The 25,971-nt window shown below is 40.6% G+C and overlaps 1 protein-coding gene and 1 pseudogene across 8 annotated transcripts in view; both read left to right on the top strand.

Moving 5' to 3' along the window:
• LOC112136530 (thrombospondin type-1 domain-containing protein 7A) overlaps window positions 1-14,309 on the top strand; it is a 194,055-nt gene extending 179,746 nt beyond the window's left edge. For 3 of the 8 annotated variants that reach the window (XR_004949372.1, XR_004949370.1, XR_004949371.1), the window contains 5 exons: window positions 297-379; window positions 2,593-2,806; window positions 5,227-5,314; window positions 5,461-5,693; window positions 11,246-12,381. Coding sequence is in view for 4 of the 8 variants with exons in the window: in XM_024258278.2 (XP_024114046.1) it covers window positions 297-379; window positions 2,593-2,806; window positions 5,227-5,314; window positions 11,246-11,336 (476 nt within the window). In the remaining 4 variants the exon portion in view is untranslated. Of the gene's footprint in view, window positions 1-296; window positions 380-2,592; window positions 2,807-5,226; window positions 5,315-5,460; window positions 5,694-11,245; window positions 12,382-12,600; window positions 13,242-14,176 lie in introns of those variants that run through there. The other 5 variants (XM_024258278.2, XM_024258277.2, XR_002917370.2 and 2 more) reach the window with 4 other exon arrangements.
• LOC112136531 overlaps window positions 14,181-25,971 on the top strand; it is a 32,898-nt pseudogene continuing 21,107 nt past the window's right edge.

Raw genomic sequence — 25,971 nt, 5'->3', positions numbered from 1 at the left:
ACCAGGATTTGAACTTCCTCGCTGTGATGGGAGAGTGCTGACCACTGCCCCCGTTGTGCATCCCCAGAGTCAAAGGACATAGACAGTACAGTGAAATCTGAGACATTTCTTGTGTGTTGAGTACAGACTGCAGTCTGTGGCGCTGCCTCGCCGCCATCTGCTCAGACTGACCTGAACCGGATCCAGATTTTGTTTTCTTTGTGTTGAAACTGGTTTGAGTCCAAAAGAGACAAAAACCAGCCGCTGAGGATGCAGGTGTTTCTCTGGTTCAGTCATGAGCCTCGTTTGTTCTGCAGGTGGATGTCCCGCCGTCAGCCCCCCGCTGGACAACAGCTCCTGTGACCCTCCGTGTTTGATGCCAAAGTCTTTCTGCAGCGAGGTGAGACGCTCGTTCCTGCATCCAGAGACGCCAGACAAAAGCAGCCGATGAACGGCGGCCTGCGCTCTCGCCGCGATGCGCCGCCGCCTTCAGGATAGAGTTTGAATTTAGCAGGAATTCCAGCAGCTTCTGTCCTCGGTGTGGCTGCAGCTGCTGCTGCTGCTGCTGCTGCATCTGCTGCTGCTGCATCTGCTGCTGCTGCATCTGCTGCTGCTGCTGCATCTGCTGCTGCTACATCTGCTGCTGCAGCCACACCAGGAGAAGGAGTTTAGAGCAGCTGGTAAAGATCTCAGAGTTCATCCATTTTTAAGAGGCCAGCTCGTCTTTGAAGAACGTTTGGATCTGAAGAGACTCAGCGAACAAACAGACTGAGAGAGTGAGAGTTCAAGCCGGGGATCCTGCAGCGAATCCCTTAAGAAAAAAAAAGATCACCATCTTCAGCGCCGCAGAAGATCCGCTTTCATGGTCCCTTCCAGAGCTGAAGGTTCTGTTTTGTCGGTTTGATGCTCCGTTCTGCGTGAAACCTCAGAGGAACCCGTCTGCGGCTGTGTGAGTCTCAGACGGCAGAAACCTCCAGAAACGTGATCATTTCTGGATCTGGTGGTCCATGTAGAACCTTCTACAGCAGAAATGAACTCCATGTCTTTATTAGTCCAAAAGCAGGGACACATTTCACTTCCTGTTAGAACTTTTTCCACAAACAATGAATTTAAAGAGTTTAAAATCTCAACTGTTTTTTAATTTAACTTCCGTCACAAACTAAACCATCTGATGTTATTTTTTAACTGGTTTTATTTTAAATGCAACTACTTTTTAAAGAGACGTGCTGTGGAAAATGTGTTTTTAACATGTTTTTGTGGCATTTTTCTGATGATGAGGCACAGATGTAAAGACATTTCTGAGTATTTCTTTATTCAAATGCAGTTTAAAAAGATCATATTTGTGATGGAGAAAATACTCTGGCTGGATCACTGAGCTCTCAGCATTGGGGAAGGGAAGGGGGGCGGTATTGCTCCATGCTAAAACTGAACTCCAGAGGAGTCCTTCAGACTTCTTCCTTCATTATGGAGCTTAAGGGGTATTTTGGAGTTGAGGTAATGTATCAGCTACGTGCTAGCTGCTTACACTAATTTAGGCTGTTTTTTAGTTTTTTTTTAAGCTGTTTTGTAGTTAGACTAATATTTACATGATAGATATTTTAGCTAGGGTGTAAATTTTACCAATGTTTCTTTTTTTTGTTGTTTTTTAGGCTAATTTGGCATTTAGCTAATATTTTAGCTGGCTACCAGCTTCACCGTTTTTAACTATCAATTTCAACATCTTCAGCGGCCAAATTCAGTTTACAGTATTCGCATTAGCATTATCGCAGGTAATGTTATATATCTAGTTCATAATTATGTTAAGAAGTTACAGTTTAAAGTTCTAAAAATATAGTTTTAGAGTCTTCAATAAATGTTTATCCTGCTAAATGTGTTTTGAATTTTGGCCCCTTGTGCGATTGACTTTGACGCCCCTGTTGTAGAGTAACTCTGCCCCCACTTCCCATTAACCACAACTATTCTCTCTGTTTACACTCTCCCACTAGCTTACAGCTTCTCACAACTTAGCATCCCTGGGGCAACACCTGCACCAACATCGGAGCTATCCAGCCGTACGGTTCTGATCCAGATTCCAGCTCAGACGAGGAAAACAAAGACGTTCATGGATCTGTCTGCTTTAGAATGGGATAGAGGGGGATTATGTTATCTGTTTCACAAATATGATCTTTTTAAAGATGTTTTCATCTGCTGCTGATTCAAAACAATTTGAATAAAGAAATAATCATAAATGTAATTTTGAGCTAAATTTTCTATAATATCATAAAATGCCACAAAAACAAGTTTAAAAACTCAATCTTCACCAGAGTGAGTCTTTAAGTCTCTTCAGGATTAAACCAAAAGAATCAAATCTATAAACACATCTATAAGTAACTATTCAATCAAGCTGTTAAACTTGTGGGTTTTTGTGTTGTTTTGTGCGGAGACACAAAACTAACAACCTGAGCTGTTTTTACATTCACCTTCTGCTAAAATAAGAAAACGTCTTTTTCTCTCAGGAATCTTTGAATGTTACTGAAATACACAGAAGTGTTAAAGCGCTGAGGACAGATGGAGGCTCGTCCTCCTTCAGAGACCTGCGTCTGACTCTCTGTGGTTCTGCGCTGCCCCCTGCAGGCGGCCGTCTGCGCGTGCGAGGACGGCTTCACAGAAGTGCTGTCCTTGACGGGACGGCTGAGGGAGTGCGCCCCCATCCCCGTCCTGGAGATTCCCACCGCCGGGGACAAGAAGGGCGACGTGAAGACCAGCCGCGCCGTCAACCCCACCCTGCCCAGCACCGTCCAGCCGGGCCGCAGCGGCCGGACCTGGTACCTGCAGCCCTACGGCCCAGGTCAGAGCAGCGCCGTCCGCTGCACCACAGCCGTCAGTGAGATACGAACCCAGAAAATAAAGAAAAATGTTAAAGTGGGAAAATGTACATTTGAAAACAGTCCTAAACTCAAAGTTAAACTTCAAGGAATTTGAAAAGAATATATTTTAAATTTAAAGAAATACTGAAACTTTATTTAAGAAAACAATAAATCCAAAACTATCACTAAAAGAAAAACAAACTTAGTAACAAATGTATATGTTTGATAGTTTTGATTCAGTTTTTGTTTTCAGAGTTCATGTGGGGGCGGGGCTTTCACCCTATTGGCTACCAGGACATGATTGACATCAGGTGATGGAGGTTATGATGACATCGTGTATTTCATACACCAAACTCTGGGAAATCATTATCACTGCTGTACGTCAGGATGACCTGCAGTTTTCTGTTTTATTTCTAATCTGATTCTGAAGGAAGTTTTATTTTGAAAAACTACCAGATTCTCTCCACACATCCGACTCGTTCCTGACGGGAAGTCGCTCGGTCACGTGTCGTAAATCCATCCGCTTTCTCTTAAAGCGACTGCTAAATTAAAACCTCCAAATTAGCAAAGTTAACTAAAAAAAAAAACGTAAAGTTTCTTTTGACAGAAAAAAGAGGAAATAGAATAAAAGCCTTCCACTTCAAAATAAAAGAATTCTGCATTTAACAGAGATAAAACAGGAGTCTTTACTCCCACAGACCATAATAATAAAAATAATGTAGAATATCCATCATCTGGCTGTCTAATGTTACGAGGAAGTTGCTAATAAAGTTGTTCGAACAATAGATTCAAGTTAACTAATAATATCCAGATTTTTTTGTATTTATCCGTCGTAACTTAAAAGTCAGGCTGTCATCATTTTTCTTCCACTTTGACAGTTTCACTGGTTCCTACAGGAAATCTAGTGCATGAATAATGTTGACAGCAGCTGCTGGTATTTTACTGAGGAAAGTTTAGAGAAACTGGAAGCTAAAACATAGAAATCAGATGCTAACTTCGGCCTCGTACAGGCCGGTCTTCTGAAATATTGTGTGACATTAAACCAAGAGGAGAGATTCAACAACAGACGCTGTTCTGGAGCCGTCATCATGACCTCTGTCACCTCATGTCAATCATGTCCTGGTAGCCAATGGACTCAAAGCCCCGCCCCCAACTAAGATTTGGATCCATTTCAAAAACAAAACATCTGAATTGAAACTAAGTTGAGACTGAAAGCAAAGAGGAAGAAAATAAAAATCACAGCAGCAGTTACTGAGAAACATGTTCGTCTAGTAACAGTTTTAGGTTTTTGTCAGATTTAAAAGCTAGTTTTTCGCAAAGACTTCTGGGAAATTTCTAGTCTAATTTTGGAATTAATGGCAAACGAAGCTATGTAGTGAGTAATGAAGGAATTCAAGCATAGCTTAGGCCTCGAGGGCTGCAGGGTCTGCATGATTCCAGATATCAAAGCCCTTCTCATGACTGATTACCTGGTCCAGGTGTGTCCAGCCAATCAGAACACGCCAGAGCAGGTTATGTAGGAATTGCGGCCCTCGAGGCCTGAAGTTGCCTATCCTTGCTTCAGATGCTTCAAAGAGACTCAGTGGCCTTGTGGTAGAGTGTCTGCCCTGAGACTTTTAGGTTTTGAGTTCAGATCCCTTTGATTTCACCCAGTAGCTCCCTGCTGGACACTCAATGTTAAGGGGTTGGGTTGGGGGGGTTAAACCACCAAATGGTTCCTGAGTGCGGCTGTGTCTGCAGCTCACCACTCCCCCAGGGGAGGGGTCAAATACGGAGAACAAGTTTCACACATCTAGGTGTGTTACAACTAATGGCACTTCAACTTTTAACAAAGGCATCAGATGCTTCACAGGCTTCAGAGGTTTCTAAAGCTCCAGATACACCAAAGGCTTCCGAGGCTTCAAAGGCTTCAGACCAGGGGTGCACAAATCCAGGCCTCAAGTGCCAGCCTACTGCTGGTTACCTGGATCAGGTGTGTTTAGCCAATAAGGAGCTTTGGTGGCAGGTTAGTTTTAAAACTTGTAGGACACCGGCCCTCAAGGCCTGGATTTGGGCACCCCTGCTTCAAATGCTTCAAAGGCTTCAGAGGCTTCAGGGTTTAGAGTAATCTTACCTAATGCTGAGACAGATGAAGAGTGAAGGCAGAAAAAGACCAGATCTGGAGGTCAGACAGGAAGTAGAACAGGATGAGAGATGTTAGCACGCATGGATGAAGAAGATGCTTCCAGATGGTGCAGAAGACGATGTCATCCAGGTTCTAACGTTTAGAAGAGCGTTTGGAATCCTTTCATGTCTGAGCGGAGAGGAAATGATGGACAGGATGAGGGAGATGGAGATGGCGGTGGGGGGGTTGGGCGGTCCCTCTCTGACCATCAGGAACTGACCGGCTCCTCTTCCACAGACGGGAAGCTGAAGATGTGGGTGTACGGGGTGGCGGCGGGGGCCTTCGTGCTCCTCATATTCATAGTGTCTATGATATACCTAGCTTGGTGAGTCCAGCCTGAAGCCCCGCCTTCATCCTCATTCATCATCACCCCCCTCCCCCTCCATGGTGTTTTGACAGCATCACCTCCATCTTTTGTTCTACCCCCCCATGCCTCGTCGGGGCCGCCCCCGCCCCGCTGGGTGAGAGCAGCAGCTACTGCGCCCGGCTGCACCGCTCCCTGAAGGCCCAGGAGACGGACAGCAACGGGGCGGCGGTGTGGGGGGGCCAGAACGCTCACGAGATGGTTTACACCTGTCCCGAGTGCCAGGAGCAGCCTCACAGCAGCTGCAGCAGCTAAAGCGGACCCCCCCACGCCACAGCCCGACCCCGAGTCGACCCGTCAGGGTCCCGCGTCCAGAATGACTAGATGAGTGAAGGTGCAGGTGAGGACGGAGCAGTCAGAGCCCCCCCGCGTAGCTTTTAGAGTGCCCCCCCTCACCCCCAAACCACCTCCGGTCTGTTCACACCGGCCTGAGGACAAAGTGGATTCAGGTCTGAACTTTCTGGAAACAATTCCAGATTCATGAACTGAATTCATGAAAATCCGGAAGCTTCTGGGATTTTCTGTAAAAACGTTTCGATTCGATAAAGTTTATTGAAAACAAAAATGCTGCAGCTGTTTTCACAGTAGATCCCACCTCCACAGCTGTAGCTCCTGGTTACCTGCAGCAGGTGTGTTCAGTCAGAACCACAAAACAACAAATATTAGAACACTTTAAACACCACAAAACGAAATTACTGGGAACTTTGGTGTAAAATTTAAACACAAAACAACAAAACAATAAAATTGTGAATTTCTTTGGTAATTCGATCTTTAATAAGATTATTTTAAGGAATTTCTCAGATAAAACAAATTTTATTTTTACTTTACATCATATTTTTAAGCATAAGTTTCATTTGTGTTTTTCACAACAACTTCATTTTTAAAATAAATGTATATGAAGGTTCTAGTATTAATATGATTCTAGAACTGAGGATAGTTGTAGCTCTTAAAATAGAACAATCTCGGTGATAAAGTGTAGAAATATATTTCTACTTTAAAAATATGAAACTCATTTTTTGGGCACAAAATAAAAAGAAATATATTTTAAGACGTCTGTCCAACTTCCAGTGAATATTTATCCAATCTGAATATTTAAAGATAATTTTTAGATTTAATTTAACTTATTTTAAGAAATGTCACCAAACACATTCTACTAGCTTTATCAGCAGTTTTTTTTTACTTATTACAAATACAAACATCGTGTTTTCCATTTATCTACTTGTCTTGAGGAGGTCATTATTTCCGTTTGCGCTGTAGATCTTGAGAAGTGAGGAGATTCAAAACAGACAGAAATATTTTTAATAATAATCAAATGTTTTAACATTAAAATTATACAAAGAAAAACAGATTAACAGTAACAAACAACATTATAAATGTATTTTTATTCCATTTAAAAGTACGTTAATTTCACTGAACTTTGAGATTTCTTGATTTTTTTTAAGAAACTTTTTTTTTTTTTACTTTCTTTGCAATTTTTTTACATTTTAAATCAACTGATATTTTTAATACCTAAAACCTGAAGCAGCTTCTCTCTGGATTCTGTTTGAGCCCTGATGGAGTCAAACAACAGTTTATCAAATCCTCAGAAGGCAGATCCAGAGGAAATCTGAAGGAATGAGTCAAAAAAAGAAACAGTTTCACTGTTTCAGGATGAAAAAGCAGGAAAACATTTGCAGTTTTTCTCTTGTCATCTTAGATTTTACCGCCTGACCTCATAAAAAACACTGAACTCTCCCAGCTGCTCCTGAAGAGGGCGACCTCTGCAGCTTCTTAATGAACTGGCAAGCAGACATCATGTTGAAGTGATGACCTGAAGCTTCATGTGTTTTTGTAAACTCTTATAAACTATAAATGTTTAGTTTTGAAAACATGCAAAACTTCAATGATAAAAAGTCAAATAAAGAGACGACATCTTCATCCAAACAGGAAGGAACTTCTCTAAAAAATGAGAAAAATCTTCAGCTTCAAAAATGCAGAAGTGCAATGCTGCCCTCTGCTGGAGGATGGAAGGAACACACAGTTTTTCCCCAAAGGGAGACATGAGTTTAACTTCTCTTTAGTTCATGTCAGGACATTCAAACCCTGGTTCTTCTGTCAAAAATCCCTGCTCCGCCCACTGCTGCTCACCTGAATCAGGTGTGCAGCAGAGGAGCAGGACGAAGATTGGACATCTAGAAACACTGAAGACATCAAATAGATCCACCTTGAATTGATTTAATGTGTTCATCTTTAATCTTTGTTTTTAAAGTTTTCTATTCCTCAGATCCTGAAGATCCTGAAGATCTTAGGATCCAATCAGGATTCCTAACTGTAGTTTTTTCCCGCCGGCTGATAAACCAGCTGAGTAAAGTAGAACCTAAAAGCCAAAGCGTCGTTGTGACGAGGCGTTCATGAACACGATCAGCTGCTGTCAGAGCTCCTGAGCGGCTGGTGTGTATTTCTGCCGACAGATGAAGTAGATCATGGATCCTCAGCCGTCTGCAGTCTGTCAGACGGGACTTCTGGTTGTCCTCAAAACTCTGGAGACTTTTCTGCCGCGAGAAGAAGCTTCTGCTTGAGTGGAAAACCTCATTCTGACATGAATCAGATGTTTTTATCTGAATGTCAGTTAAATAACTTATTATTGTTCACATTTAGTCTGATCGGCTTCATTCTTCTGAGTTTAAACATCAAAGACTTTACTGTTCATCTAAACATTAATTATTTTATTCTAAAATCTTCCCAAATGTTTTTATTTTTATGATTCATAACTTATAAAATAAGTAAATCCATTTTCCAGGTAAAGCTAGAAACAAACACTTGCAGCAAACATTTTAACTAAAATAAAAGCCTTTAGTTTCATTTCAAAATAAAGGTCTTAAAAACGCAGAAACTGTTTCCAGATTTCACTCAGCTGCACTAAAAAGATTTACTTTTTCTACACACTTTTTGAACATTTATTTGAAAAAAAAATCTCATAACTGTAATCAAACACAGTCTGGATGGTTAAATAGATAAAAAGTTCTACTTGGTCCAGATTTCTTTCTTCATCCGTCTTTACTGTTTATCTCTTCAGGGTTAAAGTATTCCAGCTGAACACTGTTGACATCCTTAAACACAGACAGGAAACAACAATAAACAAACGATCATTCTGCCCTTTCAGAGTAAAATAACCCACAAAACTAACTGCAGCCTTCAGGCAGTTCTATGAATGTAGATAACTGGAGCCACTGAGTCAGTTACCCGAGTGACCACTAGGGGTCATTATACAGCAAATCCAGCTCCCTTTCACCCCACCAAGTCCAGAAACTCTCTTTTAACCATTTTGTAACCTCAGCGTTTTAGTTTAAAACAGAACCGATGACAAAAACACTAATGACTGTATATCTTCCAATCGTAGCCCCAGTTTCTATTAGCTGGAGCTGTGTGCACTTTTCCATCTTTGCTCAATAATACGTGTTCAAACCAGTTCTTCTGATTCGTCGATCACTTTCCTTGTACCTCCACCAGGAAATAGTCTGCTCCCTTTCTGCTTGCACCATTCTCGTTAAGGTTTAGGATCCACCTTAAATGTGGTGCAGATTCCTCACCGGAATGTTCCAAGTTTAAACTCTAAATCCAATAAGAGCTTCTTGGCCATCGCTACACTGGATCACAACACGGATAGCACAGACACCAGATCTTAAAGGAGCCTGGCCACTATTAGAGACCGGCGTGTAATAGTGATGAACACCTGGTAGACCTGCTGACTATTAGTGCTGCAACAAAACGATTAATTTAGTAGTCGACTTATCGATTATGTTTTAGGATAAGTCGACTAATCGGGTCACCATCATTAGCTTTAAACTAACTAAAAACTAGATATATTCGCTGAATTTGGCAGCTAAAGATGCTAGTGACAATAGATGAAGATGCTGAAAATGATAGCTAAAAAACGCTGAAGCTGATAGCCAGCTAAAATATTATTGAATGCCAAATTAGCCTAAAAAAATCAGAAGTTAGCAAACAGCTAACATGTAGCTGGAATATCAGCTAAACTCCAAAATAGCCTAAAAAAAATTAATAAATGCCAAAATAGTCAATAAAGCTAGCAGAATGCTATTATAACTTCCAACTTTACTCACTCTGACTCCATAAATTGTCAACTATTTTAATGGTCGATTAGTCGACTAATCGTGGCAGACTGGCGTCTCTTAAGCCTCGTTTCCACTGAGCGGTCCCATCAGGAGTGGTCCGGTACGGTCCAGTTAATTCTGGTGAGCGTTTCCAATAAGTTAAACCTCACTTCTACTGAGAGTTTTGTTTTCACGGCGCATGCGAGGTGTAGACCGTTAGCGGGGTGCTAGCTCACCGTGTATCACTCCGCCGCCAAGGATGGCGAGGAACGTTAGCAGTTCCACCGCAGACCGGGCCTCGGTGTCGTCATTGACATTTTCAGTATCGACTCTTGACCAACAGCGTTCACTGGAAACAGCAGAAACCTGAATGCTTAAACCGTTGAAAATATTAGCTTAAATCAGCACCACAATGGTTCTTTCTAATGTCACTTTCTGCAAATCAACGAGTGGCTAAAGCGGCTCCGCCCCAACTGTTCGTTCCACTTTTCACCTACAGTGAATGGGGGCCCCAAGAGGTTCGGTTCAGTACCGTTTAATGGGTCCATTTTACAACGGAAACGCTCAAAATACCAGACTGTACCTGACCGCTCAGTGGAAACGAGGCTAATACTGGGAGATATACAGTACTGTTTGATGGAAAGTTTAAATCCAGAGACCTACACTGGTTTGTCTCATTTGTTCACATAGTTTCCAGAAAGACCAAACCAGAAGGTGGCGATAAGAAGCATCAGAGCAGAACTGTAACCACAGACGGCAGCAGATGAGAACTCCTCTGATCAGGAAACTCCAACTTCTAAAGTTTAAAAGCAAAATGAGTCCAAACCAAACTGATCTGTTTGGTTTCTGTTTCACTTCACGATTATTCTGGATTTAAGGGCCTCTACCATGATTCTCTGAAGTCTTTCCGAGTAAACTATATCCATTACATAATCATACATTACCTTTGGAACACTAAAGAAAAAATATGAATCCTTTTAATTCAATTCATTTCAATTAACTGTATTTATCCGTTGAGAACTTCATTTGCAGACCAAACATCAGCACAAGTTCAGGCTCAGACATGCAGAACTTTGTTAAAACACATTCATCAGCATAAATACATAAAATAGAAGTAAATAATCAGTAAAATCAGCAAAAAAAAAAACATAAATCAACAGTTACAGTCAAACTTTATCAGCTTTTACAAGAATAAATGCGCGTACTATTGAGTCTAACACTCCAATGTAAAATTTGAATCCTGGGGGCGGAGCTGGCTCTTCAGACTCTTCCTGGAAGAGGCGGTTCCCACTTTGTGACATCACAATGTGAGGAGCCGCCCATTTCTTGTATTGAGAGGGGCGTGAATGGATCAAAAATACCGCTTTGGGGGTGTTTTCATGAAGAATTAATGTTATAATTCAATTTTCCATCATAGAAGCTCTTTAACAATCATTAGCCGTCGATCTGAAAGCTATTTCTGTCATGTGACCTGATTTCATCAAATATCTGTTGAACTCATTTGACATAAGAAAGAAAAAGCCCTCATCATGAATCCTCCACTGCCGTGTTTGACTGTGATGACAGTCGGGTCCAGTTTTAGCTGAAGTCACATGTCCCCGTATGGGGGGGGTGACCCGTTCGGGTCCTGCAGGTTTTTTTTCTCCTCACTAGTTTACCTGAAAACCTGAACCTGTGCCGTGACCATTTCCACCTCTGTTTTCCGTTCACTCCGCCCCCATCCCGCCCTTCACCAGCACGTTCTGCCGCTGCGAATGTTCGGGCGCCACGCTAACTCGGCTTTGATCTTTCCACACAGCAAAAAGCCAAAGAGACCTCAGAGACAGAGGCAGCAAAACAACCGACTAAAACCTCTGACGCTGGCCTACGACGGAGACACGGACATGTAGGGGGCGGAGCTCTCCACCCGCTCCGCCGCTGTCAAATGGACTCGACGGTGCAGAGATGACAGGAAGTCCTCTCAGCAGAGGCGCCGCTCTTCAAACTGAGCTCTGTTCACTCCTCCTGTTTTATTTTGGCGGGGTCTTCCTGTCCTCCACAGTGCTCAATGCCTTTTTGTTTTTTTGCCCTTGAAGCCTGGGTGAAGCCGGCGGATGCAGCCGCCGTCTCTTCCAGCTCCACCCCCCAAACACACATGCTTTTCTGCTGAGAAGGCGCTGGAGGCTTAGGACGCTCCGGCGATTCGGATGCTGCCAAAAGAGGAGAGGAGGAGGAGGAAAATCTCCTTCCAAAGGTTTGGATTCCTTCAATCCTCATTTGGGTTTCCACTCAAATCTCTTCTCAACAAAAGAGTGGGGGGGGGGCATTTCTTCTCCCGTCTTTCTGCTGGATTCAGAGTTTTGTTTTCGGGGATAAACCGACGGGAGGGATGCTGAAGGAGGACGACCGCCCCCCGCCCGCCTGCTGGCCTCCACCCGGCTTCCTTTCAGGCTCTACTTTGCACTATATTAGTGCAGCATGATATGCACACGTGACTTCTACCTTCTATTGCCATAAAGACACTGCCTCTTCCACAAACGGAACCGCCAGAAGAGCCGCTCGGGGGCGCCGCCTCCATAGACTCCTGTACAGCTTTCAGTTTCCCGGCGGAGTTGTTGGTCGTTGTAGAGTACGTTTCTGTGGTCTGTGGAGTTTGTCCGGTGTTCCTGGTTCAGATGCAACCCCCCCCCCCACACACACAAACATGCTGTTCAAATTCTCTTTTTTTTGTTTGAACAGAAGCCATCCATGTCCTGCAAACGTCAAACTGCCTTACTGACGGCGACAGCAGCAACACGAAACGTAGAGTAGGAACATCCAACCTGCAGAAAACAAATGAGAAGCTTCAGCTGCTGTGGAGAATGTTTACTTTTATTCTGGTGGGATTTGTACATAATTTTTTTATTTTTTTGGGAAAAAAGAAACCAGGAAGAGTCGTGTACATTTATTTTGTATCTCACAGAAAACGTCCGTCTGACTGTTGCAAAGTGAGTGTATGATATCGCTGCGTGTCGTCTTCAGGAAACAGAGCGGGGTGGGAGGGGCGCGAGAAGACGCCGCTGTTTTGTACAGGTTGTTTATTTGTATGGAAAGAATAACTGAAAATAAACAAGGAACACGGTTGTAAACAAAGCACAGAAGCATGGGGTCGTTCTTTGGGAAACGTTTCTTCAGGCGGCGCTGCGGCGGAGACGAGGAGGCGTTCTGGTGAGGTCATCTGAAGCCCCGGCGGACGGATTACCCAGCAGCCCCCAGAGCGGAGACCAACCGAACAACGAGCTGCAGTGAGAAGGTGATGAGCACCCAGCCGCTCTTTCTACTCATCCAATACTTGTTTCTGTCAGTACCGCCCCCTACTGGGCAACTGTTGGAACTGCGTGATGTTTGTGCGGAGGCTGGTGTGAACAAGGGGTGTTAGAAAAAAATCGATTCGGTGAAATATCGTGATACTTGTATCGATGTCAAATGCTAACATGGTGATATTTAATTCATTATTTATGTGTCTTACCGTTTAAAAGTACTGGATAAGCTACACAATGCTGTTTATTTTGAAATAAACAGCATTTATTTTCCCAGTCATACTTTTAGAACTTTATTACTTAAGGCTCATTCATTCTCATTTCTTTTTAAACTGAAAAAAGTATAGTTTTGTAAATCAGAAAAATATATTTCTGTTTTACCAGAAGCAAAACAGCATGAATTTATGGGTAAAAGCATCTCGTTTATGAGATACAGTTACAGAGGTTAAAGAGTAATCAAACTTAAAATCAACTTTTTTTGGCTGTTTACTTCTATAAATTGGGCTTTAAAAGTGCTATATGTTGCTAATTTTTGGCAAATTAAAATAAACTTGTTTAATTCTTGAAATTATAGTCTAAAACTGTCTGTGTGCTGCCCCCAATAGGTTGAAACGAGGTATTGCAGTTGAATTTTGTGATTGGTCAAATGGTCCAAGTCCTAGAAGTTTCACGTCATCACGCTCTGCAGCTCCAGTAAAAAAGCCCCGCCCCTCTTTGATTCTGTGACGGTTGGTCGTTAGCATTAGCGTTAGCATGTCTCGTAGCTGTATCTCCTTCAGTTGTCAAAATCTTCTGCCTTCTACAACTTTCCAGTGGACAGCAGAGGCTGAGTGGAGTTGGTATTATATCCCACAAACTCCGTCCTGGTGATGGATTTGCAGTGAAGGCTTCACCCGGGATTTTTTGCTTAACACGTTAGCCTTTATTAGCTATGATGCTAGCAGCATTTTACGGATCCCCTTCAGACCTCCAAAACCTTCAGCTGCTCCGGCAGCCCCGCTGTCGGGTTTGTAAAAGCAGCGTCTTGATCCAGCAGCTCCAAACAATAAAGTTCTGGACCATGAGCGCCGGCCTCAGGAGAAGAGGAACAAAAATAACGACGAGCAATATTAAATCGTACGGTTTTAACCCAGAATCTCAGTTCGCTCATCATGTCTCGCACACCTGAGCGTGAGACTTTGGCCCCGCCCATTTCAGCAGTGGCATCATTAGTCTGAGCTCTTTCTAGCATCTGGGTTTCTGATCCAACATGATTTGGATTAAGAAATGCAGTTTTACTTGTGTACTCTTATATATAGGTCCTCATTAAGAGAAAATTGCTGCAAGATGTTAAAAACACAAAAAGACCATTTTTGTCGGAGTGGATCTTTAAGGAAAACTGGGATTCCAGGGAATTTTTAAGGAAAAATTCCGTTTGTTTAAATTGTAAGCTAAAGTCGCCGTTTCTTCAGGATGGTTGTAGATGTTTTCAGAGGATCTCCTGCTGCTGTCGGAGTTCCAGCGGATCAGAAGAAGCTTCAGGCTGTGGTTGAAACATCAGGTACGTTTGGGTGTCTCCAGTTCCTCAGTTTAGTTTCTCAAATGAATTTAGTATTTGAATGTTATCAGTGAGACACTTATGTGAACTCCAAAACTCTTTATCCTAAAGTCCAACATCCAGTCAAATGTCTGCAAACAGAAGACGTTCAGCTCCAGTTTTACTTGATTTTTGCACCTTTGTTACAAAACTGGCAACCCTCTCCTCCCACAGACCTTTCTAGAGGTTTAGAAGTTTATGTGTGACTTAGAACTAAAAAATATGTAAAAGTTTATAAGGAATCAGGAATTTAAGAAGCAAAGTTTAAACAAACCAACAATCTGAGATTTAAGAAAAGTTTTTACATCTGAGGAGTTTGTGAATCTTCAGGAGTTTTGATCTCAGAAGAAAATTGGAGCTTAATGTTCTGTTGTGATCCAATAATTTTGGATTCAAAGCTTTTTAGAAAAAACTATGGAGGTAATTTAGAAACAAATGAACTCAGAGGAAACTCAGAGGAAACGCTGAACCTTCCAGGAGAATCCTGCAGGCTTTACAGTTTCCACTAATTCAAATTTGCAGGAAAGAAGCAAAATGAGGAGATTTGGTCAATCTCTACCTCCGGGTTAATCTACATATACATGTATGTGATGGAGTTTAGCTTTCAAAACCTAAAAATCAGATCCTCCTGTGAAAACCTTTGATGTACAGACGAGGACATGTGAAGGTTCATGTCTGGAGGTTTCCTGTGAGTGGATCCTGTGGAAATCCTGCAGGAAAAGTCGTGTTTTCATGGCATATTTTTCCGTTTCTGCAGATTCAGTTTTCCGCTCAAACCGACAGTTGTTGTGTTGTTTCAGGGTACATTTTTTTTAAAGAAACAGGAAAAACAAAAATACTGCAGAATTTTTTTTAATACAATTTCTGAATTAAAACTGATTACGTGTGTCTAAAAGGCTCCCAATCTGAGTGTTATGGATGCATTTTTTAAAGTAGTGTGTTTTCCACTTTCCTACACAGTTATTATAATATTGAAACATCAAATTATCTTTATTTTTCCTGAAAAAGAGTAAATTTGTAGTTATGTTCTATTTTGACAATAATTTGGTCTCAATCTAAACTAGAAAAGTTGCATTACCTACGATTATGATAGTGTGAACGCTTTTTGCTGAAAGTAGTCGCTGAAGATGCAGAAAGTTTTTATCTGAAAATGATGAAGCAGTTGACTTTAATGGCTGAAGGGATTTGCTGGAAGTGCAAAAGCTATTTGCAAAATGTTAAATTTGCTAAAAGACTGGAAATTTTGTTAAAGAAAGATGAAAGAGTGCAGAAGTTGACCTAGATTTCTGAAAAATGTGTAGTAAAAGTGCTTAATAACCCCTAATACATGGCAATTTTGCAAAAACATTTAGTTTGTTGCTAAAATATGAGCTAAGCTCCAAATTAGCCTTAAATTCCATTAGTTATCTAAAGTAGTCAAAAATGTTAGGCTGTTGCTAAAATATGAGCTAAACTTCAAATTAATATAAAAAACCTCCATAAATTCTCAATTAGCAAAAAAAAAAAAAAAGTGCACATTGATCAATTACTAGCTAAACTCCAAGCCTAAAATCCCTCAATAAGCTAAATTAGTTGAAAACGTTAGCATGTTGCTAAAATATTATCTAAACTTCAGATTGTATGACAATTACTTTAAAAAATGTAAACATATCCCATGAATATATTTAAAGTATTGTTGCTAATCTACTTAAAATTTTGAAATTTGAAGAGTTCCTCATTCATTTCCATATTTTGCTCAATATTTCAAAAACCATAAAGTTTATAAATACCAAATATACAAGCAGTAATGTCCTGAACGAGCTGAACGTTTTGATACCAAGATTGATGAAATCGCTGCAAGATTGAGTTTTCACGTGTTGAAAATCGTACAGAAAGGAGCAGCAGAATCACTGTAGTTTGAAGTTACGGTTAAACTTCAGATAAAGTTTCTGCAGAGTCCATAAAACTGTGAGTCATTCCCTTCATCCTCAGTGATCATCTCCTGACCTTCTGGAGAAGTTTTGGTTTTTTAAACTGCACTTGGATTACCACAGGAATCATTTCTGCCTAATCTGAGGGGGACTTTCTGTCTTCTTGCTGGCGAAGCTGCGGCGTAAACTCCTCCAGATAACAGCTGGACTGTTTCCTGTTCAGGAAGATGAAGATCTTATCCAGCTGCTTACTGGATCTGCAGATACCAGAGCTTCTGCCGGCTCCATCCGGCGGAGCCAAACGAATGAAATCTTTAATCGGACCACCTCATGAATATTTGACAACAGAGACGAGCTCCAACTTCATGTTGCATCAAACTCAGTTCATAAAAACACGTTTTTTTAAATGATAGTTTAATTTAAGGATCAAAATCTTCTAATCCACTTTTTTAATTTAGGATTCAGTGTTTACATGTTGATGTTAACACTTCTCTTTTTGCAGAAGAGTTTTAAAGTCTGGATTTTCCAGGAGGAAAGACCTTAAACGGAGGACCAAACACAGGCAGGAACCTGCTGAAGAACCCACATGTTCTTTAGAACCTGATGTTCTAAACACGTCCAGATCCTGATGCTCCAGACCATTATTCCACCACCACCATGCGCTCTGATGTTTTCTGACGGAAAAAATGTGTTGGAATCCAGAAAGTTCTTTTTGTCTCATCAGGACATCAGTCCAGAGTATTTCGCTGCTGCCCTGATCCTAATTTTACGAGGGGGCGGAGCTTTAAGCTCATTGGCTACAGGGACAGGAAAGAGGGAGAAACAAAAAAAGGAAAGTGGAACGTACAAATAAACATTATTTTTTTAATTCAAATTCAAATTGACTTTTATTTGATCAATTTTTCAATGTTTCCTTCAAGTTTTCAATATGCTGCTTTTCAATTTTTTTCACATTTTCAATCTGGTTTTTCATTTACTTTAAGCTGATCCTAGTGGATCTCTGCGGTTCTCTGGAGTCTGAAACGTTTCTGTCTGTCCTCAGGTTCCTCCGGCCGTGTTTTTCTCCTCATAACTGATTTTCAGATTATTTTTTGTTTTTTTCGGTTGTAGAGTCCCTAAATGTGGATGCTATAATGACGGTTTTGGGTGGAATTATCGTTCTTTGGCCTCAAACGGAGCAGAGGAGGAGTGTGAGGAGCTTCCTTCATCACGTCACTGCGGCTCGCTGCCACTAGATGTCAGGCCTTGATGATGTTAGCAGAAAAGTTACTTCTCAGAAATCAATGACATGAACCTCCTCTCCTCCTCCACTCCTCCCCTCGCCGCTCTCCCCTGCCCGTATAAAGCGCCGCGTTCAGATGTTCAAACACCTTCGCTCTGATCACGGCGCCACAGAGCGGCCCGGTTACCCCAGCAGACCCCCCTCGGCCCCCCTCCTGAATGAGCTCCATCTGGGCTCCCTCTCCTCCGGACCGCCTCCCTCATCACTCCGTCCTCCTCAAGTTCAGCAGCAGATAGCGGCTCAGAGAGTCAGCAGGAGTCTTCCTCCTTTCTGTGTGAAATGAGCAGATCAAGGACGGCTGACAGGAGGGGAGACGCTCCACACAGAGGGATGAGGACCACATGTCTGTGGGCCGCCGCCGGGCTGCTGTCACTCCTCTCCCTGGTGAGTTAAATGCCATTTTGATTTGACCTTCTTCCTATTGCATATCATTTATCCAGTCTGATGGAGGATCCAGCAGGTAAAGCGTTGAGTTCTTCCCGTTTCTGGTGGATGTGAACGTGTTGAGGTGGACCAGTTTTCTGCCGTGACCGCTTTATTCCAAAAATAAACAAAGTTTCTCCAAATCCAGTCCGCGCTCGTCTTCAGAGAAAGAGGAGACGAACGCGGCGAAACGCTCGCAAACTCTGACAGTTTGTGACAAGCCAATTCCTTTAATCCCCGCAGAGACAGTAACCCCTCACCCTCTGATAAATCTGTCAACAAAGCAATCAAAGCCGAGCGGGAGCCACTCCCCTCTCCCACACAGACCCAAAATAAATAACAAATTCCATAAACTTAATCCCTCACAAACTTGACTGGCCCTAAAAAAGCTCCTGTGGCGTTATCTGTGTTTAATTTGCATAGTGATGGAAAGAAGTCAATTACTATTAATTATTCTCTACAACTTAATACCCATTATCGAATTGAATTCACCGTCTTGAAAACCATAAACTCAATTTCACAGCTGACTAAGCGCACTAATCATTCCCCCCGCCTTTATTTTTTCTCTTTCTCCGTGGAGCCGCTCGCAGGAAAACGATTCTTCGATTCCCAGAAACAACAGTCACTATCACGCCTTTCCCTTTCTGTCATAATAAGCTGTGAAGACCAACATTAATCATTAGGGGAGTTTCTCATGGAAGCTGGGGCTGATCTCTGTGTTTTTCCTGCTTTTTTCCCAGTCTGGGTTGCCAAATTGCTTGGCTACGCTTTAATGGGATGATCATAATTGTTTCGTACTTGGTGCATCCTAAGCTTGCGCCCGCAGCTCCTTCAACAGATTGACAGACCCATGGGAATCTCACAAACTTATTTTGGCCGCCTTTGAACCAAGCCGTGTGTGAAATAATATGATTATGCATTTTTCCTCTGGGGTAAGTTGTGAAACCGCTAGCTGGGGCCCCCATCATCTCCCGCTCACCCTCGTCCTTCTCCTTAAAAACATCCCGGTGCAGTATTTATCCTCCTCAGAAGTCATGGCGGTAATCGTGCCCTGGCCTTTGGAACGCGGCGTGACGCTGATACGGCTCCATCCACAGCAGCCTGTGATGTCTCGACACACTGTGATTTGTCATCAGCTCTGACCCCCCTCAGGTCACACTTTGATATCACTCTGAGAATACAGACCTAAACTCTTGGTGGGTGTCAAATGTCCTCCGCTGATCCAGCAGCTCGGCGACAGGAGACCTCAGCAGAAGTGAAATCCAGTGTGACAACAATCACATAATGATGGGAAGTTCTCTGAGGGAGCTGCAGCCGCCCTCCTAACATCACAAAGACTCACAGATACGCCTCATTAAACCAATTTGTGCTGTTTTCCTAAAATATCATCTTTTTATGAAAGCAAACAAGATCATTTGGCTCTATTAAAAAACATCTGTGACAAAATACGTTAAATAAATCCTGCCCGCCCTGAGAAATGAAACGGATAATTTAAGACAACAAGCGATTTAGCATCTCTGATTGATTTGTTTGTCGTTTTCAAATCAAGCACCAACATTCTGCTTTTCCATCTTCTTTTTTCTGGTAAAAAGGGAAAGAAGTGCTTGATAATGAAAAAGAAATGCTATGATGTAGTTTAACTAGCCTGTTAAACACAGTGAAGCTAGCAGCAATGCGCTAATGCTAGCATGCTAAATTTGCTGTTAAGAAAAATTAACTTTACAAACAAATTAAAGTCAAACCTCAAATAAAACAACACAAATAAAATAAATTCAACTCTGACTTTTTACAAATTTTCTGCTGAAAATTTGCAACAAAAAAAGTTGTGATGCTAAAAACTAATTAAGCTAAAAATAAACATGCTAATGATAGCATAAATAGAAACCCTTTACAGAAATTTGCTGTTAACAATAAACTTTCTGAGCTAAAAAAGCAGTTAAGCTAACACTGATGCACTAATACTAGCTTACGGATTCTTCATCTTTTTGCTATCAAAAAAAAAGAATTCAATAAAATAAAAAAACAAAACCAATGCAATAAATTAAACTGACTTTTTACAGATTTCTTGCAAAAATTTGTAACAAAATAAAAAAAAAATCTTGTAATGTTAAATTAAGCTAATATTATGCTAATGCTAACATCAATAGAAACCCTTTTGGGGACAAAAATACTTTAGGGAAACCTAATATTTGATATTAATAATAAACTTATGAACTAAGTAAGTCCAAATATCAATAAAACAAAGAAAAGACAACAAACTTGACTGATTTTTTTTTTTTAACAAGATTCCTGCCACATAAAAACAAAACAATTAACGCCCTACTGCTAACATGATACATCTACATCTTTTTCTGGGTGAAAGTACACAAGAAACTTTTGTTGTCAGTAAAATTTTACAAACAATCAATTCAAACATTTAAAAATTTAGGGCGAAAACACAAGTTTGACTCCGACTTACAACAATTCACAAAAAAAATAAATAAAGTGTAATGAAGCTAACATGAACGCGCTAATAATAGCAAATCTACATCTTTTTGGCGCAAAAAAATATCCAAAGACAAAAAAAAATCACTAATAATATGAAGCTTTGGAAAGAAAATATATCCAAACATCAAAGTAAAGACAGTACGGTGACACTAACATGAACGCACTCATGCTAACATGCTAAATTTACTTTTATTTCTGGACAGACATTTGTTTTTCATAAAAAGAAATAGAAATAAAAATAATTTAAACATTAAAGAAAACAAAGACAACAACATTGACTCTGACTTTTTACAAATTCCTGCAACAATTTGCAATAAAAAAAACCATTGTACTGCTAAAAGCGCTTTTAGCAGTACAATGGGTTTTTTTTAGCTCCAAAGTGTTGCAGGATATTTGCTATAAGTCAGTCAAACGTGTCATTTTGCTCTGGTTTTTTATGCTTGGATCAGTGAAGCAAACATGAACACGCTAATGCTAACAAATCTTCAGCTTTTTGGCGCAAAAATTTTCCACAGAGAAAGAAATTTGCTACTTATATTGAACTTTGCAAAGAAAATAAATCAAAACATCCAAGAAAAGACACAAACTCAATTCTGATGTTTTACAAATTTCCTGCTACAATTTGCAAAAGAAAAAAACAACTTGTGCTGCTAAAAGCTAAAATAAACATGCTAATGATAGCATGCTAACTCTATGTCTTTTCCTACTAGAAAATAACTAATTTGCAAACAAAATAAATCGAAACATCAAAGAAACTTAGAAAAGACAAACTTGACTTTCACTTTTACTGAATTTTCTGCAGCAAAGTGTAACTGAAGAAAATAAAAAAAATCTAAAAGGAATGAAATAAGAAATTGTAGACTTTTGAACTTGATTTTTTAAACAGGTGGTTTTCTAAAAGCTGGTGTAAACTCTGTTTTTCACAAACCAATCTGGATAAAAATAAAACTCGGTTTAGTTGAAGATGGACGACTGGGATCATTCAGATCTGAATCTGCCGACATATTTTTTGACCATGAAAACTCAAAACCCAAGAGACAGGACAGTGAAATGATGGTTATGGGTTTTTGTCCCTTTTGAGATGAACAAACAGTCCATGATGATGTGAAACTCCTGTCAATACAGAAGTGTTTTTTAATCAGATGATCTGAGATCACCAGAGAAATGCTGACAAAGTGGAAAAAAGCAACTTTTCCACACATTTTTCCACAAACTTTCTCAAAAAAAGCCGATGGATGGCAACAAGTTTGTTAATTTTCCAGATTTGAAAGCCAAATGCTGCACACCTAATCTAGACGGCAAAGTGGCATTCCAAAGCTTCTATCAGCCGGTCGCTCCCCATTCTGTGAAACTAGGACCATCGCCCCCTCAAATCCCCCCACACACAGCAGCTGCAGCATTCAGGTAAATGAAAACTGGCATGCACTTTCATTCTCCCTCGCCAGGTTTTGTGTACAAGACCACCGCAGAGTCATCTGGCTCCTCCGGTTCTTCTATTAAAGGTGGAATTTGTTGGCTGTTTGGGGGTCTAGCCCATAGAATATCCTCCAAGCTCCCGAGGGAAGCCGGGGGGGGTTGTTTATCTGCCTGTTTCAAAGAGCGGACGCCTGCGCCTTATCACAGCCGCGCCAACAGCAGATAGCATTTAAGTTTGTCCAACAGCCCGCCTGTATGCTGCATCTGGCAATCAGAGTGGCTTCCTAAAGGACTTGTGCATGGCGATGCGCTTTGCCGTTATCTCGTTGAGGGATTCTGCTTCGTAAGCTGAACCTGGGAATAATATTAACAGGCAGTTAAATTGGGTTTTGAGGAGGACTTTGTGACAAACTGCAGGAAGAAAAGACGGCAAATGAAAAGAAAGAAAAGCCTGTAAGGAAGATTTGGAGAGGTGGCAGAATATCTTTGAATTGTAACACACTTTAATGGAAAGTATATTTCACAAACTCATTTTCTGTCCGGCTGCTCTTCCCGGCCACTTTGATAAGACTTTGTTTATGTTGCTCTTTTTTTATTCTGTTAAATTGTTTCTATATTAGAGAGCCTGTTAGCTGCTGCAGAGGAAATCCGAGAAAATAAAACTCATCAGTTTCCTTCAACATAAACGTCACAATCTGGAAGTTTCAGAAATTCTGCTCTTAAAATCATCTTTTTTAGATTCTCTTTTTGCGGCTGTACCTGAGCTAAATTTAGTGTTTTTGTTAGTTTGTGATGAAGATGAGGCTGTTTGACACAGACGACTGAGATAAATCACTGGTTCTGAGGATCCGCTCAAAGCTGTTTGTGCTGTTTTAATGTGACACAAAGAAAACATCCGCCTGCCGCTCACCAAACTCAGCACTGATTTAGGCTTTGAGTCGAGACACTCAACAGACTTTAAAAGATGTTTTATTTAAAACAGAAACAACTTTATTTAGATTTTATGAATTTGACCATTAGAGTTTTGGTTTTTTTAGACAGTTCAGAATAAATGCGAATAAATTGTTTGATTTTTATGTTTTCCTTCCCGAATATAATAATGATTTTATTTTAATAATTTCATTTTTTTTCAAAGATGTTGGATTTCTGATCTAATTTCTGTTGACTATCATAAAATAATCATGTCATTTCTTTCTGCATTAACAGATTTTGTTTACACACATAAATAAATATCCTTTAGAAAAAAATAAATTATTAACTTATTTTGATTGAAACAAATCTTTTTAAATTCTCATTACCTTTAAGTGTTTTAAAGGAAAAATCAGATGTAAAACAGTCAGCTGTTCAATGAACACAACAAGAAAAAGTGAGAATAAATAAGAATAAATCACAATTTAAAAAAGAATAAGATAATAAAATATATAATAGTTATTACTGAGATAAATAAATAAGATTTGTTTTAAATCTATAAGAATCACATGAGGAAGAGCAGACATGCAGAAACGATAACACGTCATCATGTTAGAGGAGAAAGGATCCATTCATATGTATAAAATAAAAGATATTTACTGAGAAAACAATGAATGTTTTCTTCTTCAAAAGTTGAAGGATGAGTGTTAAACCCCTGATCCAGGGTGGACCACTGCACCGCTTGTTCAGGTGTTTGAGGAGATGTTAGAACAGAGAAGCAGAGATGTGGGATTCTCTCTGAATGTAAGTGAAAACACTTCTGACAGCCTCTAAATCCCTCCAATCCTCCTCTACAATTATACAAAGTTCATTTGCTGAATTAGAAGCTTGTTGGCTGGAAAGATCTGGATCTTCTTTAGACTTCTGGGTCTCCTTTGGACTGCAGGATCTCCTTTGGACTTCGGGGTCTCTTGTAGACATCTGGATCTCCTATGGAATTCAGGGTCTCCTTTAGACTTGTGGGTCTCCTTTGGACCTCGGGGTCTCCTTCTGACCTCAGAATCTTCTTTAGACTTCTGGATCTCCTTTTGACTTCGGGATCTCACTTGGACTTTAGGGTCTCTTTTGGACTTCAGGGACTCCTGTAGACTTTTGGTCACCTTTGGACCTCTGGATCTCCTTTGGACTTTGTAGTCTCTTTTGGACTTTGTGGTCTCTTTTGGACTTTGTGGTCTCTTTTGGACTTTGTGGTCTCTTTTCGACTTCAAAGTCTCCTTTAGACTTCAGCGTCTCCATCTACAGCTGCCGCTTTCATGGACCAAAAGGGTTGACATGCGAGACCTAAAGAAGGCGCTTCAGCTGTAAGTCTCACACAGATTAAGTTTATTGTCCATCCAGGACTCCGTCTTGTCTTCAAAGATGAACCGTTGACTTCCTGATGGACCTCACTTCATGAGTTTGTGTGTCTCATCTGTCTTCTCCTGAAGGATGAGTCCAGAGCCCAGAGAAGGGGAGGAGCTTGAATCAAATCCTCTCAAATGTTAGTGGGACCAAAGACGAGGATGTGGATTTTAGGAAACGCAGCGAGGCGATCAGCGTTTACAAGCTGGAGGAGACGGACAAAGGCCGGACAGCAGACGGGATTTGGATGTAAAACTTGACGTTTCTGCAGAAAAAGTTTCCGATCTTTTAGCTCTAGAGCTCCTCTTTCTCTGCAGGAGCAGCAGCCCGATGACACTGGCACGTTCTGAGATGAACCTCTGGAAAACGGGAATGTCGCGTCAGTTCACCAGCTCTCCACAGCTGAAGAAACAAGAGCGTGTTCAGTCAGACGCTCCTCTGCTCTTTTATTAGCAGAATATTTCCCAGTTTGTGTTCAGTCTTTAGAAAGATTTTACAGCTTTTGTTGACAGAGAGACTCATTTCCTCTGAGATCAAGAAATTAGTTTTTGAAGAAACGGAACTGAAACTTCACACTTGAGTAGGTTTCTGTGAACAGAGGCAGCAGTAAAATCTGGTCAGTTTCTTTTTTTTATTTAGGTTGGGTCCTAAAGGTTTGTATTCGTACACAAAATAAAAATGTAGAAAAATAGGAAAAGATCAAAATAAAATAAGTTTTCTACAAAAATCCACGTACACACACAAAGTCTTCAGTAAATGTGGAAAATAGTTAACTTAAAGTCCAGTTCACAAAATTCCAGTGATTTGTTATGTTTTGCACCATAAGAAGAAGTCAGATAACAAAGGATTAAAATTATTAGACGCAGAAGAGTTCAGGAATAAAGCAGACAAAAGGTCAAGACTGAGAAGGACGAGCAGAGGAGCATCTCTGGTGTCATTCATGCTTGTTGGCTTTCTTTTGTATCCCATAGACTCTGATGAAAATGGGGGTTTAACATGTTCTTGTGGCATTTTTCTGACGATGGAAGACCAATAATAAGAAAATTAACAAAATCACATCTCTAAATATTTCTTTAGTCAAATTGTTGTGAATCAGTAGAAGACAAAAAAAGTCCTGTTTGAAAAGATCGTCTTTGTAACAGAAAATACGCTGCTTGAGGCTGGGCGAGCAGGGAGGGGCTTCGTTTTGTGTTTTGAACTGTTTATTAGTGCATGTCTGCCACCTACAGTAGAAAAAGATTTAGAGAGAAAGTCAAAGTGGTGTAAATCTGGTGAACCTCGCTCCAGACTTTTTGTTTCACAGATAAAAAAGATGTGTTGTCGTAGAATTTCAGCCAAACACAAACTTCAATTATTCATTTCTCCTTTATGATCAAATATTAAACTGTTGGTACTTCCATGAATTAAAGAGGACGCCATCCGAATCCCTGATTGGTTAAAGTTTAAACTGGTTTAACTTCTACTTGGGTTCAGTGAGTTTTTTACATAGAGCCCAAAAAGAGTTGTCAGAACTAGGGATGTCCCGATCAGGCTTTTTTGGGCCCGATCCGATTCCGAGTCATTTGATTTTGTGTATCTGCCGATACCGAGTCCTGATCCGATACTTTTATAAGACATTTAAAACATGAATAAATTGAAGAAACAGATTAGTGTTGTCCCTCATTTATATTTTAATAACCTTCTTTTATCATTAAAAACTGAACTAAAACACTTCTGTGAAGTAGCTTTAATAAACAAGTAAATACAGCAAATATAAACTAGGAACAAAATACAATTTTCTTGTTATATAAGTGATAATTAGTCATGTGATAAAGTTTAGTGACTTTAGCTTTAACATCTTTA

This window comes from Oryzias melastigma, linkage group LG16 (assembly GCF_002922805.2).
Source record: "Oryzias melastigma strain HK-1 linkage group LG16, ASM292280v2, whole genome shotgun sequence".
Classification (NCBI taxonomy): Eukaryota; Metazoa; Chordata; class Actinopteri; order Beloniformes; family Adrianichthyidae; genus Oryzias; species Oryzias melastigma.
Note: the sequence above shows the minus strand (reverse complement) of the source record. Positions and strands in the feature narration are given on the sequence as shown.